This window comes from Hesperophylax consimilis, chromosome 19, assembly GCF_061612785.1.
Source record: "Hesperophylax consimilis isolate HC1 chromosome 19, BYU_Hcon_1.0, whole genome shotgun sequence".
NCBI classification, from domain to species: Eukaryota; Metazoa; Arthropoda; class Insecta; order Trichoptera; family Limnephilidae; genus Hesperophylax; species Hesperophylax consimilis.
In genome coordinates, this window is record NC_142854.1 from 33,458,133 (window position 1) to 33,476,201 (window position 18,069).

General features: G+C 34.1%; 1 protein-coding gene across 1 annotated transcript in view; it reads left to right on the plus strand.

Moving 5' to 3' along the window:
• Nucleotides 1-6,960: 6,960 nt before the first annotated feature.
• The window catches only part of LOC149415182 (uncharacterized), a 141,674-nt gene continuing 130,565 nt past the window's right edge, over nucleotides 6,961-18,069 (plus strand). The window contains exon 1 of the mRNA XM_089643159.1: nucleotides 6,961-7,156. Coding sequence (XP_089499285.1) covers nucleotides 7,045-7,156 — 112 coding nt within the window. The 5' untranslated portion in view covers nucleotides 6,961-7,044. The remainder of the gene's footprint in view (nucleotides 7,157-18,069) is intronic.

Genomic DNA, 18,069 nt, shown 5'->3' on the forward strand with positions numbered 1-18,069 from the left:
TTTATTTCGTTGCCGCTGCCAGACGAGTACATCGTGAACAAAGGGAATTCTTGGAATGTCGTAATTACCCTTTTATAAAATAATAGCAAATATTCATTTCAAATTTAAATTATATTTACTATAAAATTCGCTTTCGATTTTTCAAGATTGTTTTGAATATGATTGATTTCAATTATTTTGAATTTTGATAGAAGTTTGCTAAATCACATATGTAATTAAAAAAACAAACATATGTGTAGGTACACAACAGTGTCGCGAACCAAATAATTCAGCGAGGTTTCGAATCATTCTTGTAATGTTAGTTGCATATATAAATCCAAAGATGTCAGTATTGGAGAATATTTTTTTTTTGATCTACTTGTTTTTTTTTTTTTTTTAGACCAAAAAAAAAAAAATTGCCGTGCTATCATATAGCACTTCATATAGCAGATGAAAGCAAGGCAGAAACAAATAATAACATCCCAAAATACGTATACAGGAGGTTCAAAACACGCGTTGAGGCGCCATATGTTACGGCAAAGGTGGGTATGAACTAATTAGTTCATATTTATTAGTCTTACATCAGATAACGAACAACTTTGATTTTAAAAAGGGCGCCAGACAACAAACAAATTGTGAGTGTTGTCGCTGTTCGTTGTAAGGTTGAATAGGTAGAGCAGAATACCTCGAGGGCCGTGCCATTATTAACCTGTACACATAATTTTGGGACATCACAGGGCGTCAATGAAAAGACTGTATGTTGTTGAAACATGTAAGGTTACTATATTACAAATTATGGATTGACATTATATATATAGATAAGATGACTCACCCCAAAGGATTGACCCTGGTCGATAAAACTCATTACTATTTCTAACTATCTAATAACACTGCGTTCGATGTTAAGCGTCGGAGAGATCCGAGGGTTGGCAGCAGCCCTCGGCGTTGCCAGGGATCCAATCTCAGGAACTGTGGGGCGGAGGTAACCCTCGACGTGGTGATGATCTGTAGTCACGTTATTTGTCGCATGAACGGTGCGTCCCGCGGCGGCGATGTATGTGAGTAAATAATAATCTCGCCAAATAGATGGTTTAGTTTATTGCGGAAAAGCACAACACTCACTGGAGGATACCAGGACGGGAGCCGATAAGGTTTCGATGCTCTTCATTACGCCATTCAATCGAGTTCGGCTTCACGCCGTAAATGTAACATCTGTGCTATTGATTTGACATTTACAAATATGCACAACCCATAATTAATACTCAGCACTCGAACCACTGTGCTTGAAATCGTACGATTAAGATGACACTTTTATTAAATAATTGACTGTATCCAACCGATCCACTGGGCCTCCTCGTGGATCCGTTCTAGAGTGGTCGGAAACAGGAAACTTCCTTCTTCTTCCCTCTCGGTGTTGCTCTTGTTCAAAATAAACAAAGATTGTCAAAGACAATGCTGCCCATTACATTTCTATTAATGCCAAAATCCCGTCATCATTGGGTGTTGTGACGTAGCGTCATAACACAATAAACGGGGTTATAGAGTAGCAAAATATCATCGAAAACCCAAATAAAATTTTTTGAGTTACTGTATTAATATCTCACGGTCACCCAGATTGAGGGTTCGATAGTTCACTTGTCTGCACACTGCACATTAATGGGCGCTGTCGTAAAATTTCGCGTATCACAAAATAATCATAAAGGAAACACAAACAAGTAGAATTGCGAATGAAGGATCGATATGTAGGTATGAGCATGTCTATACAGACAAGCGAACATGATTAAAATTTGTATATGTATAACAGTTATGTACAAAAAAGACAAAAAAATACCTGAATTGTTTTCGTTCATGGATTCCGGACAATCTCTGTTGATAAAAGGATAGTCTATATCGAATATCACAGCCACACTCTCTTCTGCACTTGTGCCAGGTTCTAACTTGATGGCGGTGGAATCCATATTTTAAGTGAGGATCTGGTATTTCTGTTTTACTTTAAGGAGATTGATTTATTTCTTGGGAGAAGAATAGATTGCGTTTGTCGAAGGTCAACAAAATGGTGAAAATAATAAAGCCAAATAACATAACCATCAAAAGATGACAGCAAGCATTCGGAAAAAGTTACCCATAGATACTGCAGAAAATAATCTTCGAGTTTGTGATAAAATCTCAGTGTTGCCATTTTAAATCTTCCACTGTATTATTGATTTGCCCTGAAGATATTACAATGAAGATTTTTTTGTAACGAAACTAATATCTCACATAATTAAATATAAAGCTGTCACGGGACGCCTGGCAGATGTGTACTAGAAAAAAATAACAGTTGCCTCCCATTAAATATCCTAACTATGAATGTTAAAAAAACAAGATTGTGCCAGACAGAAGTGTATGACACACAAGACTGTAAATAGGGCCGGTGATCCCAATCCGTGGAGGCAGAAGGCGTCGTCCTTCAGTGGCGTCGGGGAGTAGAGCGGGGCGTCTCTGTAGCCGTTGTAGCTGGTCCGATGCTGATACTCGTCCTTGCTGTAGAATCCGGGTCTGGTCGTAGGGGGCAGAGAGGTCCGGGGTGAGGCGAGGGTCAGAAGAAGAAGAGAAGGCGAGTAGAGTCAGAAGTCGGAGCGAGGTAGAAGGCAGAGCAGAGAGAAGTGTAGAGCTGGTGGTGGTTGCTGGATATCTGACGTTTTGAGGGCCTGTTGCCCGTTTTATAGCCGCCAGCGGGCGCACGACGCGCACACGGGCTCACTTTCTCTTTGATTCCTGGAATCCGTGAGCCGTGTTTGCGACGCTATCTCCAGCTTTTTCTCCAGTGTGAGTAAGCATGTGGCGTTTTAAATATTGATTTCGAAAACATGAATAGCAACAGTAAGAACATGATAAAGGTTTTTCTCCATTGTGGGTAAGTATGTGAAGTTTTAAAGTTCCCCTTCGAGAACATGAATATTTGCAGTATGAACATGAATAAGGTTTTTCTCCAGTATGGGTAAGCATGTGACTTTTTAAATGTCCCGATTGAGAACACGAGTAGCTGCAGATGGAACAAGAAAAAGATTTTTCTCTGGTATGGTTAAGCGTGTGCCGTTTTAAATATACTTTTTGAGAACATGAGTAGTTGCAGTAGGAACATGAATAAGGTTTTTCTCCAGTATGGGTAAACATGTAACTTTTTAAATGTCCCGATTGAGAACACGAATAGCTGCAGATGGAACACGAAAAAGGTTTTTCTCCAGTATGGTTACGCATGTGCAGTTTTAAATATAATTTTTGAGAACATGAATAGCTTCAGTCTGAACATGAATAAGCTTTTTCTCCAGTGTGAGTAAGCATGTGACGTTTTAAATATTGATTTCGAGAGCATGAATAGCTACAGTAAGAACATGATAAAGGTTTTTATCCAGTGTGGGAAAGTATGTGAAGTTTTAAAGATCCCCTTCGAGAACATGAATACTTGCAGTATGAACATGAATAAGGTTTTTCTCCAGTATGGGTAAGCATGTGACTTTTTAAATGTCCCGATTGAGAACAAGAATTGCTGCAGATGGAACAAGAAAAAGATTTTTCTCTGGTATGGTTAAGCGTGTGCCGTTTTAAATATACTTTTCGAGAACATGAGTAGTTGCAGTAGGAACATGAATAAGGTTTTTCTCCAGTATGGGTAAACATGTAACTTTTTAAATGTCCCGATTGAGAACACGAATAGCTGCAGATGGAACACGAAAAAGGTTTTTCTCCAGTATGGTTACGCATGTGCAGTTTTAAATATACTTTTTGAGAACATGAATAGCTTCAGTCTGAACATGAATAAGCTTTTTCTCCAGTGTGAGTAAGCATGTGACGTTTTAAATATTGATTTCGAGAACATGAATAGCTACAGTAAGAACATGATAAAGGTTTTTCTCCAGTGCGGGTAAGTATGAGAAGTTTTAAAGATCCCCTTCGAGAACATGAATAAGGTTTTTCTCTAGTATGGGTAAGCATGTGACTTTTTAAATGTCCCGATTGAGAACACGAATAGCTGCAGATGGAACACGAAAAAGGTTTTTCTCCGGTATGGTTACGCATGTGCCGTTTTAAATATACTTTTCTAGAACATGAATAGCTGCAGTCTGCACATGAATAAGCTTTTTCTCCAGTGTGAGTAAGCATGTGACGTTTTAAATGTTGATTTTGAGAAGATGAATAGCTTCAGTAAGAACATGAAAAAGGTTTTTCTCCAGTGTGTGTACGTATGTGAAGTTTTAATTTTCCCCTTTGAGAACATGAATAGTTGCAGACGGGACATGAAAAGATGTTTTTTCCAAGTTGCTTATTCAGGTCCGTTATTAAGTCTGAAAAGTACAGCGGATAAAGCTCGATAAGTATAAATATGTATTTACGATGAATTATGAAAAATTTAACGAATGCAAACAATTGAACATCGGTTTTACCTGCAGTCTGGATAACACTTTTAAAGTGCGCTAGACATTCCTTTTTAACATCTGGCAGGTCTATTTCTATTTCCATATAAGGAATCCCGCCATCTTCTGCTTGGGGTCCCGGTTCTGCCTTGATGGGTACAGTCTCCACATAAATGCTACCTGAAATAACAAAATAGATATATCTCGACATCATGGGTATGGCATAAAAAATCATCGTCGTCGGTATGCTATTTTGAAGTTATTGTTTGATAACATAAAATTATTTAACCAAGCTCCTGCTTCTTACAATAGCTTAGCATTATCGGGTACAAAATTTTTATTTAATAAAAAAAATGCAAAAAATAAATATACTTCAAAGAAAGAGTTGGGAACTTTTTGACCTTTTTCCAAATAGAAATATAAAAAAATAAAATCAGAACATTTTTGTAATTGACCATCTGGTATTTCTGTTTAACTTTAAGGACATTGATGTATTTCTTGGGAGAAGAATAGATTGCGTTTGTCGAAGGTCAACAAAATGGTGAAAATAATAAAGCCAAATAACATAACCATCAAAAGACGACAGCAAGCATTCGGAAAAAGTTACCCATAGATACTGCAGAAAATAATCTTCGAGTTTGTGATAAAATCTCAGTGTTGCCATTTTAAATCTTCCACTGTGTTATTGATTTGCCCTGAAGATAATACAATGAAGATTTTTTTGTAACGAAACTAATATCTCACAAAATTAAATATAAAGCTGTCACGGGACGCCTGGCAGATGTGTACTAGAAAAAAATAACAGTTGCCTCCCATCAAATATCCTAACTATGAATGTTAAAAAAAACAGGATACATAATTTTAAGCTCAACCCGTTTAATCATTGCTCGTCGTTTAATCTTTTAATTAAATATAACAACTTGCAAATCCTGATACTGGAGAAATATCTTGGAATGTGTATTGATAAACATTTTACATTTAAACAGCATATTCAAAATATTATAAATAAAACAATCACCACAAATCACAAATAAATAAAAAAAAACGACGTTGGAGTGTACGTCCCATTAACCATAAACGAAGAAAACAGGACATTTCCATAATTTGTTTAAAGACATGGCGACGGTAGACAACGATCAATTTAATAAATATACAAGAAAAAAATTAAGAGATTATTGCCATCTATTATAAACGGATACACAGGTTTCCTATCTCCCAACTTCTACGGCCTAGGGCTTTACGGCTTATTCTTACCGCTTATTCCTATTATAAACGGGCCTTAAGCGATTATATATTTTTAATGATTTTATTAGTGTGATGATTTTTTGTTATTAAAAAGAAATAGCTGTTTATTAATAAAAAAATATAGATAATATGTTCAGGTACCTACCGTTGTTTTCTTGTTTAAATGCTTGGTAAATAGCTTACGAGAAACATGTTTTTATTTATTTTTGAAATAGTGCATCACTGTCTAGAAGAGACGTTTTTACGATTTAATCTATGTGTATTAGAATCTATGTGTATGAATCATCGATGTTTGATCAAATAAATCGATAATTTCAATAGTAACGTTTCAGAGAAAAAACGAAAAAAACATGAAGAACTAAATAGAGTTAGTATGTATTCTAGTAAATGTTGTGAAAAACCTCGGTCATCAGCCCGATATATAAATTTTATGTTGGGTTTTTATGTCCGTGGAGACGAAACATTATAGTATTTCTTTTATCGACTGTTTATTTCACTGAAATATTATTATTTTAATTCATAGTCTAAGAAAATGGTCATACAGAGTAAACAATAAAAATATCATTGTCAGTATGAAAACATTGCTTTTTCCCATTTATTACAAATTAATTAAGTACATTCTTATCAAAATGCTGCCCTATGGATGTACAATATTTATATCCTCCCCCCCCCCCATCTTCCGAGAACAAAAAAAGCAGCCTCTGTCCGCAGCTACTAAACCCCGTGCGATTACATCAATTAATCACTCGATTCTTTTGATGTTTCGTTCTCAATAAAATACTAATAAACATAATAAATATTTGGATGATTTTTATAGCGCCGTTTTTGTGCAAAATCACCTCAAGGGGGTCAAACATTAAAATGTTTCGGTGATGCACATCACTAGTTAGTAGACACTTAACTAGTTTGTCAGAGTTCTGGAAACAAAATAAACTTAAGAAAGGTTCTAGGGCAATTTTTTTACATTAATTTTTTATAAATTTTTGTATTTTCATATTATTTGTATTCCATTATTTGTTTATTTGTATTAACTTCATTTGTATTATAAATTATTATCAGCAATAATTAGTCGCCTGTAATATCAATACAAATTGAAAATATCTCCCGAGTAAAAATAAATGCCGCCGACGAAAATTGCAAATGAATACTATAAAACGTACGTGCGTAAAAAAAATCTTCAAAAAAAATACTTGAATATTACTGAAGATATGGCAACACTTAGATTTCACCATAATCCCAAAAATTATTTTCTTTTCTGTATTATCTATGGAACTACTTCCGTTGAATGCTTGTCATTTTTTTGTTGGTTATGTCATTTGGTTATATTCCTTTAATCAATTTGTACGTCCAAACAATGAACCCTATTCTCAAGAAATCCTCATTAAAGTTAAAGTGAAACAGAACTATAAAATCCTTACTTAAAATCATGAATTCCACCGCAATCAAGTTAGAGCATGGCACAAGTGTAGAAGAAAGTGATATAGACTATCCTTTAATGAAAAGAGAAAGCCCGGAATCCATTACCGAAACGAATTCAGGTATTTTGTTGTCTTTTTTTGGAACATAACAATTATTGTTATACAGACCCAAAATTCAATTGCAAAAAAAACTGCGGCTTTTTTTACGTACAGCCCTATCAACATGTTCATACCTACATCTCGATTCTTCATAATACGCTTTTCTGCTGGATTATGTTACCTTCGTTTATTTTATTTTCAGGCCGTATCTGCTCGTATTGCTCATACCTACAATTAGATTCTACAAAATTCGCTGTTCTGCTGGATTGTGTTATTTTAGTTTTAGGATATAATTCTGACATCTCACGAGAACGCCTTTTCTGTGCGCTAGGCAGACGGGAAACTCTCTATCTTTAGGTTGAGCAACGTTTTGAAGGGGGTTTGGGAAGAGTGTGGTGGTGGGGACTTCTTTAATGCCTACCTTGAAGAGGTCTGCATTCGTTGATGTATTTGGTTATTTTAAAGCGGAATCAGTATATATATAGTTTACGCGAGCACTCACCATGTGTCCATTGTGCTTTTGACATTTTTCCTCCTTCCTTTGAGCTTGTTTGCGGGTCCCGTGAGGAGCACTGTTTGAGTTTCATCGCATTAAGAAAGAAAATTACACTTTCACTTATTTAACTATAAATAACTAAAATATATATATTTTTTAATTACTTCACACGTAAGTAGATTAAATAACAGTATTTTTTCACTTTAATTGTTTGCTATTTGTGAATAAAAGTGAACAATTTTCTTTTAAATGTACCTACAGTTTTTCGTTTTTGATTTTGTCTGGAAGGCAATTATATATGTCGCCCACCTCTTAACCAATACTGTTGCCGTGTAAAGTGTGTATGTATTTGGGACGTTTTAATGAATTCTGTATTTGTATGTATGCGTTTATTATTTATTTTGGAGACAGAAATTACTTTTTGTTTACTTTGTTTTGTGTTATCTGTAGTTCATTTATGTTTCATTCTCAAATTTCAATCAAGTATTTTAAATGTTAATGTACGAGGCTTAATATAGTCCTTTTAAAATTTTATTTGGTAACAGATATGATAACCGGCTAGCAGGGAGATTTTATCTTTATATGGTTGCAGAAGTCGGGAACGCCCGAGGAAGACATGGCACGATTGAGTGAATTAGATACTTGAGTCGTGTCATGTCAAGAGTCAGAATAATAGAAGAGTATGTATGAGAAGATATATGAATGTGAATGAGGCAAGAAGTGTGTGAGTTGTTTGGAGGTCTGTTCTCTCTGTCTACCCCTTCGGGGAAGCGGCGTGACGGTTAGTTACTTTTTAGTTTTATCTTTAATATCTTAAATATGCTGGTTAAATGTTAAGTGTGTATCAATACACAGCCTATTTAATAATCTAATTTGGAGATATCATTTACATTTGGAACAATAGTGGTCCTAGTTTTGATCCCTGCGGAACTCCATAGTTTATTTGAAGGTTCTTGCTATTTTGATTATTGGATGCAAATGAATTGAGTTATTCCTTCGAATTAGAGTTTGAGGTATTAGTTTTGGACCCACCTTTTTGAATTGATATTACCTTCCCTCAAAAAGGAAAAGTTCCTTCTCAATTTAATATCTTAACACTGATTAATTAATTTTGATAAAATATGAAGAAATTCTGTCGAGAGACCAGAACCTACATTTTTTATGGATTTTATTATTTTAGGTTGAAGATAAAACGATTCAATACTATCATGTGATTTTGCTATGTATATTGTCAGCTAAGGAGGAGCCAATGTTACAATAGAAATTAATAAAGTGGTCGCATATCTCTACGTTGTTAGTGATTATTTCGTTATTAATGATTAATTTATTACAAAAACTATTCGAAGTATTCGATTGGTTCTGTATGATGTTTTTAATTTACTTCCAAGTGTTTATAAATATTTTCATCAATTATCATCTACTTTTGTTTAAGTCTATTTTCGTCTTAACTGCACCAATAAGTACACTTCATTAGTAACCTTTTCTTTTCACAAAATTGCTACCAGATTGTCTCTATACAGGTGAATTGGAGTTCAATGGAGCCTTCAAATCTCAAGGTGGTCAATAACAAACCAAGTGAAATTTCGTATTCTGAAATGGATCTCAAGGTTCCTTGTATTAAAAAGGAATACTTTAAGCCTTCTGAAAGAATTCATGAAACGATGGATAAGCCAAATTTCCTCAATAATATTTTTGTAAACTCGTATTTACAGTATTAGCTACAGGTTTAAATAAAAGTTTAATCAAAATATATATTACTCTCCTGTCTTCAAGACCCCGTACACAGCATCCCCAAATATGACATAGACCTCGGGGAAAATAATTTCCCTGCTTTTTAGAGTAAATGTAAAAAAACACGAATAGCTTAGACGTTTCATAGTAGTAATAGGCTACTCAAAGGGAAGTTTTTCACTTCACACGAGGACCTCCGAGCCTCTCCTGGATATTTTTTTAAAATATCTTCTATTCTATTATATACGATGTGGATATGATTGCCCAAATGACTCGGAAATATTTGCTAATAGCTGGAAGTTGAAGGTTGCCTATGCATGTTTTCTACAGCGTACTATTAAAAGTCTAGCTGAGCAAAAAAACAAATAAAATAAAAATATATTTGATCATCTTTGCTGCTACACGGCTGTAATTGCACGAATACTTTATTAGTAAAGCGCACTTGAGGGAAAATAACACAAAAATACTGTGTAATGATTATAATCCATATCGGATGAGCGTGGCCTGGGGGCGGGCGGCCTGTCTTTGTTTTTTATACAAATATATGGATTCATCGAAGGAAACCATTCTCAAATTCGGAGAGTAGTCATTTGCTTGCTCCGCGTGTTAACTATGATTTAATCCTGTTGAATGCTCTTATGCATGATCAGCCTTCAGTTAAAACCGGTCTTGTACTCCAGTAAGAATAGTCATTTTTCTCTGGACGAATCGATCGTGAAGCAAGTTTCTTTAATTAAAACAATGTGGTATAACTATACTTTCTCGGAGAGAAACGACTGTAATTTTTAATGTAATGCATAGTTCGACTCGGTATTTCAATATAGTATTATTCTTTTATTTTTTCAGGTAGCATTTATCTGAAGAATGTTCCCATCAAAGCAGAACCAGGTAGCCGTGTAAAGGGTGAAGTTAGTATTCCTTTTACGGAAATGGACATAGAACTCTCGGATGTTAAAAAGGAATTCTTAGAGCGCTCTGAAAGAATTATTCAGACACCAGGTAAAACAGATTTTTTGTTTCCCAATTTTAGCGTTTATGTAAATCCACTGTACTTGTGCTTTTCTGTTATCCTTTTCAGACTTATTAACGAACCTGATGAAGCATCCTGGGGAAAAACGATACTCTCGTCGCCATTGTAATTAATTTTGCTCTCATAAACTAACGTTAGAACAGCACTTGCGTTCGCATACTAGAAGAAAACCTTTTTCATATTCCAACTGTACATCTTCATGTGCTAGAAACACACATTTACGGCGTCACATGCTGACTCGCAGTCGAGCTAAACCTCTTTCGTGTTTCGTCTGCAACTATCCGAGTTCTCAAAACCTACATGCTCACCCCCGGTAGTGAAAAACCTTTTTCGTGGACCGACTATAACTTTTCATGTTGTGGAAAGGGATATTTAAAAATTCACATATACATATATAAAAAACTTATTTCATGTCCCGACTGTGACTTTTCTTGTTATTAAAGGGGAAATTAAAAGAAACTAATGCCGATTCCAAGTGGAGAAAAACCGTTTTCATGTGCCGAATGCAACTATTCTTGTTCTCAAAGGTTAGGTTTAAAAAAAGAAATGTAGATTCACAGTGGAGAAAAACATTTTTCGTCTTCTAACTGCAACTTCTCATGTTCTCAAAGAGGTTTATTAAAATCATTTGCTGATTCACAGTAGAGAATTTTTCTTTTTGATGCATGATGTATTTTTTATTCAGCTATTTTAGCATTCCCGACTTTGATTTTTTCCCACAGTTGTGAAAAACCGTTTTCATGTCCCGACTGCATCTATTCATTTTCACTCTAAAGTTATCTTCAAAGCGTCGTATGCCTAATCTCAGAAGACTTGTTTTATCCTCTATATGTAACTATTCACCTTCAGTCACGTTTGCCTTGGTAATACATATACGGAATCATCAACAGAATGTCTCGAAAATGTTTCTAGGTCTAAAAGGTTTGAAGTAACACTAGAAAGCCACCAGCATTCAAAAATTAAAATGTTAAAAATTGTGGACCCTTTTGATTTTCTACAATTTATCCTGAATCTTGTGGTAAAAGATTAGTTTTCATTTTTAAACAAAGTAACAAATATTTTCTAAAATCAAATTAATTGAGATTTTATTTACTGAATAATGTTTTTTACTGTGATTCCATCTAACACAACTTTGTTCAGGCTCTTACTTGATTATTCTCTGTAATTTATAAGTAATATGTCCTGCTGACAAACTGTTCTTCTGACAAACTGCTTTGGCAGTTTAGCGGGTATAAATAATAAAAAAATAAATAAATACTTTTGTTTTGCTTCATTCATTGATTGGGTATATACCCTTCACTTTCTGTAACTTTTATTTTTTATCATTTCATGTTATATGTATTGCATAATTGAACAGTAGTCCGTTAGTAGAAAAAAATAAATAACAAAGAAATTTTTAATATTTTTGCACTTAAAAAAAAAAGTGAATACCAAATAAGTGCCTCAACCGCATAAAAAAATAATGATTTAAAAAAAAAAACACCACCTATCGGTAATATTTGAAACTACCATCACATGCCATTATTCTATCAACTTCACAAAAGACACAATCAAACAAAATACACGACATCACCAAACTAATGGAAAAATAATTGTTTACATTTAACTACTTGAATCTATAAAACTGAAGGCTTGGCAACATCTATAGGAACATTAAAATCCGGAAGAATTATAATTTTACACTTTTTATTCGCGTCGGAGATCAGCTAACTCAGAGAGTGAAACGGAACATATTACTTTTCGTTCGGACGATCGATACAGGTGTAACCTGTTCCTCAGTGAACCCATGAAGGGGTTGTTAACGTTTATTACACTGTCTAACTTATTGAACTGCCTATAAATACGTGACATACTTGCAAATTGATTTTACCCAAAAATGAAGACTGATTGTGTTGAAATTGTGCATTTAATTAATAATCCTGGTATTATTTCTAAATAAATCATTTAGTATAGATTTATGTCGATATTATTATACCTGTCCAATTTTTTGTTTTGTATACAATGTTATCTAAGACAACCAACTGCAAGTATTTTATCAGGAGGAGCTTTGTTGAACAATAAAATTCAATCCAACAAAAAATAAAAATAAAAATCATGCACATAGAACCAACCCAACACGATTTTTAGTGTAATGCAAGCAAGTCTTTATTTTATTTAGTTTTTCGCCCAGCTAGGCTTTAATATGTATTATGAAATCAGAATATACCTAATGAGCTATCGAAAACTATACACAATGGTTTTAAAGCATAAAATAACATTAAACAATATCAGTAAAACGTGTAACAGTAACTTGAACAATACAACATATAAGAAAAATCAAAGTACATTACAAACGCTACTATAATAGTAGCATTTAACAAAGTGCTTGTTTGGATAACGCTTGGTTCTATAAATGGTCTCAGAAAATATAACATTAGTACTCCAAACTTGTTGCCTTGATCATGCATCCTATTGGTTATTGAGTGTGTCTCATAGTTGGTTGTGTATGTATTGCAAGAAGAATGTTTCATTTTTCCTTGAATTCCTAGTCGGTACATGGAATTTAATAATGGGGACGATAGCATGGCTGTATTCCTAGTCGGTACATGGTATTTTATAATGGGGACAATGGCATGGCTGTCAATTAAGTTGTTAATGACTCTTCTGTGTTACAACCAGATATATTGACATCCATAATTCAGACAACGTTTTTAGATACAATTGGGGCCTCAAACTAATAAATGTATTCAATTGGAATTTTGAGCTCAAAATTTTTGTACTTACATAAGAAATTTGTGCTGTACTCGTCGTTTATTGTTAGAGTAAACTTTACATAAATGAGACCAAATAATTGAATTATATTCTACTTGACTTCTATGAAATGAAATATAGAGCGTTTTCATACAATCTACAGACTTAAAATCACTGAAAGTTCTAAATACACATTTTTTCATTGTTCCAGGTAGCATCAATGTGGAGACTGTACCCATCAGGGCAGAACCGACACCCCCAGAAGAAGATGGAGGTGGAATCTCTTATACGGAAATAGACATAGATGTGCCGGATATTAAAAAGGAATGCTTAGAGCAATATGAGAATATTACCGAGACTGCTGCAGGTAAAATATTTTTTTATTTGTCTTAATTCGTTTTCATAATTTTCTGTCTTCATTATAGATACCTACTTATTGAACTTTTTCCACCATTTTTTTAGACATGCTAACGGACCTGAAAATGCATCCTGGAGAAAAAACTCATTCATGTTCTCATTGCAACTACTCCTGCTCGGAAAAATCACGTTTAACGAGGCACTTACGCACCCATACTGAAGAAAAACCTCATTCATGTTCCCATTGTAACTACTCTTGCTTAGACAAATCAAGTTTAACTAGGCACTTACGCACCCATACTGGAGAAAAACCTCATTTATGTTCTCATTGCAACTACTCCTGCTCAGAAAAATCACATTTGACAATGCACTTACGCACCCATACTGGAGAAAAACCTCATTCATGTTCTCATTGCAACTACTCCTGCTCGGAAAAATCACGTTTAACGAGGCACTTACGCACCCATACTGAAGAAAAACCTCATTCATGTTCCCATTGTAACTACTCTTGCTCAGACAAATCAAGTTTAACTAGGCACTTACGCACCCATACTGAAGAAAAACCTCATTCATGTTCCCATTGTAACTACTCTTGCTTAGACAAATCAAGTTTAACTAGGCACTTACGCACCCATACTGGAGAAAAACCTCATTTATGTTCTCATTGCAACTACTCCTGCTCAGAAAAATCACATTTGACAATGCACTTACGCACCCATACTGGAGAAAAACCTCATTCATGTTCTCATTGCAACTACTCCTGCTCGGAAAAATCGCGTTTAACGAGGCACTTACGCACCCATACTGAAGAAAAACCTCATTCATGTTCCCATTGTAACTACTCTTGCTCAGACAAATCAAGTTTAACTAGGCACTTACGCACCCATACTGGAGAAAAACCTCATTTATGTTCCCATTGCAACTACTCCTGCCCAGACAAATCACGTTTGACAATGCACTTACGCACCCATACTGGAGAAAAACCTCATTCATGTTCCCATTGTAACTACTCTTGCTCAGACAAATCAAGTTTAACTAGGCACTTACGCACCCATACTGGAGAAAAACCTCATTTATGTTCCCATTGTAACTACTCCTTCGCAGAAAAATCACGTTTAACAAGACACTTACGCAGACATACTGGAGAAAAACCTTTTTCATGTCCCCATTGTAACTATTCCTGCTCAAACAGGTCAGATTTAACAGTGCACTTACGCATACATACTGGAGAAAAACCTTATTTATGTACCCATTGTAACTACTCCTGCTCAGAAAAATCACGTTTAACCGTGCACTTACGAACCCATACTGGAATAAAACCTTATGCATGTTCCTACTGCAGCTATTCATGTTCTCGAAAAGTACATTTAAAAAGTCACATTCTCATCCATACTCGAGAAGTGTTGCCTCTGTAACTACTCCTGATAAAAATAAAAAATAAACACATTTAAAATTCACCTACGCATTCATTAGTGGAGAAAATCTCATTGTCACTACTTTTTTAAATCTGATTTTTGTTAACGAAAGCGTAGATTAAAAATGTCCGATCCAAAATATATTTATAACTATGTAAATTGTCTCAAAGAACACAATGTGTGTCCTAGATCAATGTACTCGGGGCGTAAGCATGCAGACAATGATCAGGAAATAGTTGACCTCATTACTTAATATTTTTTAAAGTGCTTATCAACAAAATTGTGATATTGTAATAATACCTGAAATTAAATCTTCAATATACAACACGTCACATTTCTCTACATGTCATTAAGAAAAAAAATTCTTCATTATAAAATGGGATTACGTTTTGACAAAATTCCACCGGTATTCATAAAGGAATGTATTCATTGTGTATCAGTTCCTCTTGAAAACATATTTGTGTTTAATCGGGCGTTAAAATTTGTGTTTTAATAAAGACCAATTTTTATACTGTCTACTATTCCGAAAAAAATATTGTCTTAGATAACATTGCTGTTTAAATTAGGCATATGATTATCCGGTGACCGGATAAATCATCACAATGATAATTTTTTTTTTTTTTTTTTTTTTCTTTGGTTTGTCAACAGTGATTCATATCAAAGCTCTCGAAATACAATTACATTAATTAAAATTGGTTAATACTATCACTAATTACAGACAAACACAACATTGATGAACACAACACTGTAAGTAAAGACTAATGTACATGTATGCACCTACATGCATGCATGTATACACACATACATACATACACTTACATATACATTTCATAACAGCAACAGTAATTATGTTTTAGATCAACACGATAGGTAGCTTTAAGTCTTGTTTACGTTTGATTTGAAGGTGGCCAATGATGACATTGACAAATCAATGGGATGACTTTTATATGTCTCGTTAAAATAACGGTACATTCTCGGTAAAGGTGAGTCAAACCCCAGCTTAGTTTTATATTTTTTAATATGTAACGGAATATAATCTTTAAGTCGGCAACCAATTCTAGGAACGTTGAAAATAATTTGATAGAGTAAAAAAAGGCAGTTTATTAGAGCATTAACAATTTTGAAAAGAAAATTTAAATCAATATTTAGTCTTCTCTGTTCAAGGGTGCGTACATTGTAGAAATTTAGTCTATCGGTGTAATGAGGAAGTGATCGAGCTCGCTTATCACAATACGCTAGGTGGTACATAAAATGTTTTTGAACCCGCTCTATTCGCTGAATATGAACTTTGTAGGTCGGACTCCATATAGAACTTGCGTACTCCAACACGTTGCGGGTGAAGGAATTGTACAGCGTTATTTTGATTTGGGATTCTGAAAATTTTTACTATTTCGTTTGATAAATCCTAGCATTTTCAGGGATCTAGAAATAATGCTGTCGATATAAGGTGTGAAAGTTAGTTTTTTATCAAATATTACGCCTAGGTCCCGAATGGTTGTGACTTCCTGGAGTTTAGTACCGTCGACAAAATATTGAGTTGAGATAGAGTTGCGTTTACGTGTAAAAGTTATGTGGACACATTTTAAAGAATTCAGAAACATTCTATTGTCAATGCACCACTTAGAAACTCTGTTGATATCATTTTGAAGAAGTATTGAATCAAGTAATGTGTGGATAATTTTAAAAATCTTACAATCATCGGCGAACAAAAAAATTTCAGAATCCAAAATAACATCGCACAAGTCATTTATAAAAACAAGGAACAAGATCGGGCCCAAATTTATTTATTTATTTATTTATTCGAGACACAAACAGGATATTTATAAAAACATTAATTATGGTTTACAAAATAAAAAAGTACAATTATAAATATCCCTAGACTAATGTGTCTGCAGCATCACATTTGCACATTCACATAAGCAAACATGTAAAACAATAACAGTATTTATTATACAAAACATAAAACTTAATTACAAAGATTGAAGCACATAATAAGTAGAAAAATTTAAAGAGTACATATTAAAATAAAAATTATAAACCACTAAACAAGTTTTTTATTTATTTATTTTTCTTTTTTTTTTTTTTTTAAGTACAGAAATCGTGGAGATATTTCTTGAAACACGTTATATTATTTGAAAAAATATCTATGACAGTGTGTATTTTAGCAAGATCATTGTATGATCGAGACATTCTAGACATCGGATTAAAATATCCAGTGTTATTGGCAAAAATTTCGGTCCAAAATATGTTCATATTTCTAGTATATTTGGGCCTGGCGTAAAAAGTGATTTGATTGACTAAGTTACTATTAACACGATTATTCACAATTTTGTAAAGCATTAAGAGGTAATTTATATTTCGTCTTTTAACTAAACTCTCTAATTTGAAATATGTAAGTCTTTGTTCATACCCATTTAGAAGATGGTAGACACCTGATCGATAAGACAAAATCCGTGTAAATTTTCTTTGGACAGATTCAAGTCGGGATATCTGTGTCGTGTAATGTGGATTCCAGACTGTTGACCCGTACTCAAGAACACTACGGATTAACGAATTGAATAGAATTATTAGGCTATTAGAGTTCTTGAACAGTTAAGTTGATCTTACAATAAAACCTAGTACTTTATTTGATTTATTTACAATGTATTCTATGTGTTGGTTGAACGTTAGTTTGTTGTCGAATATAATTCCTAAATCTTTGATCGATTCAACTGTTTCCAGATTGTGACCACATATGCTATATGAGTATAGAGTTTTGTTGGTGTTCTTGGTGAAATTTATAACTTTGCACTTAGCTATATTCAATTCCATTTCATTGTCAATACACCAGGCAGATAATGTGTTAAGGTCTTGTTGTAAGAGTTCACAATCTTCCATAGATTTAATTGCTTTATATATCTTGAGGTCGTCAGCGTATAGAGAAAAATTACAGTGGAGTTTACATGTAAGGTCGTTGATGAAGATTAAGAAAAGCAAGGGTCCAAGGTGTGATCCTTGTGGAACGCCCGACGTAACTAATATTGGGGAAGAGTTAAAACCGTTAACAGTAACTAATTGACTTCTATTTGATAAATATGATTCTAACCAGCGAAGCAGATTTCCGTGTATGCCGATTTTATCCAGTTTATTAATTAAGATAGGGTGACTAACTTTAATGGGACCCTCCAGACGGCAC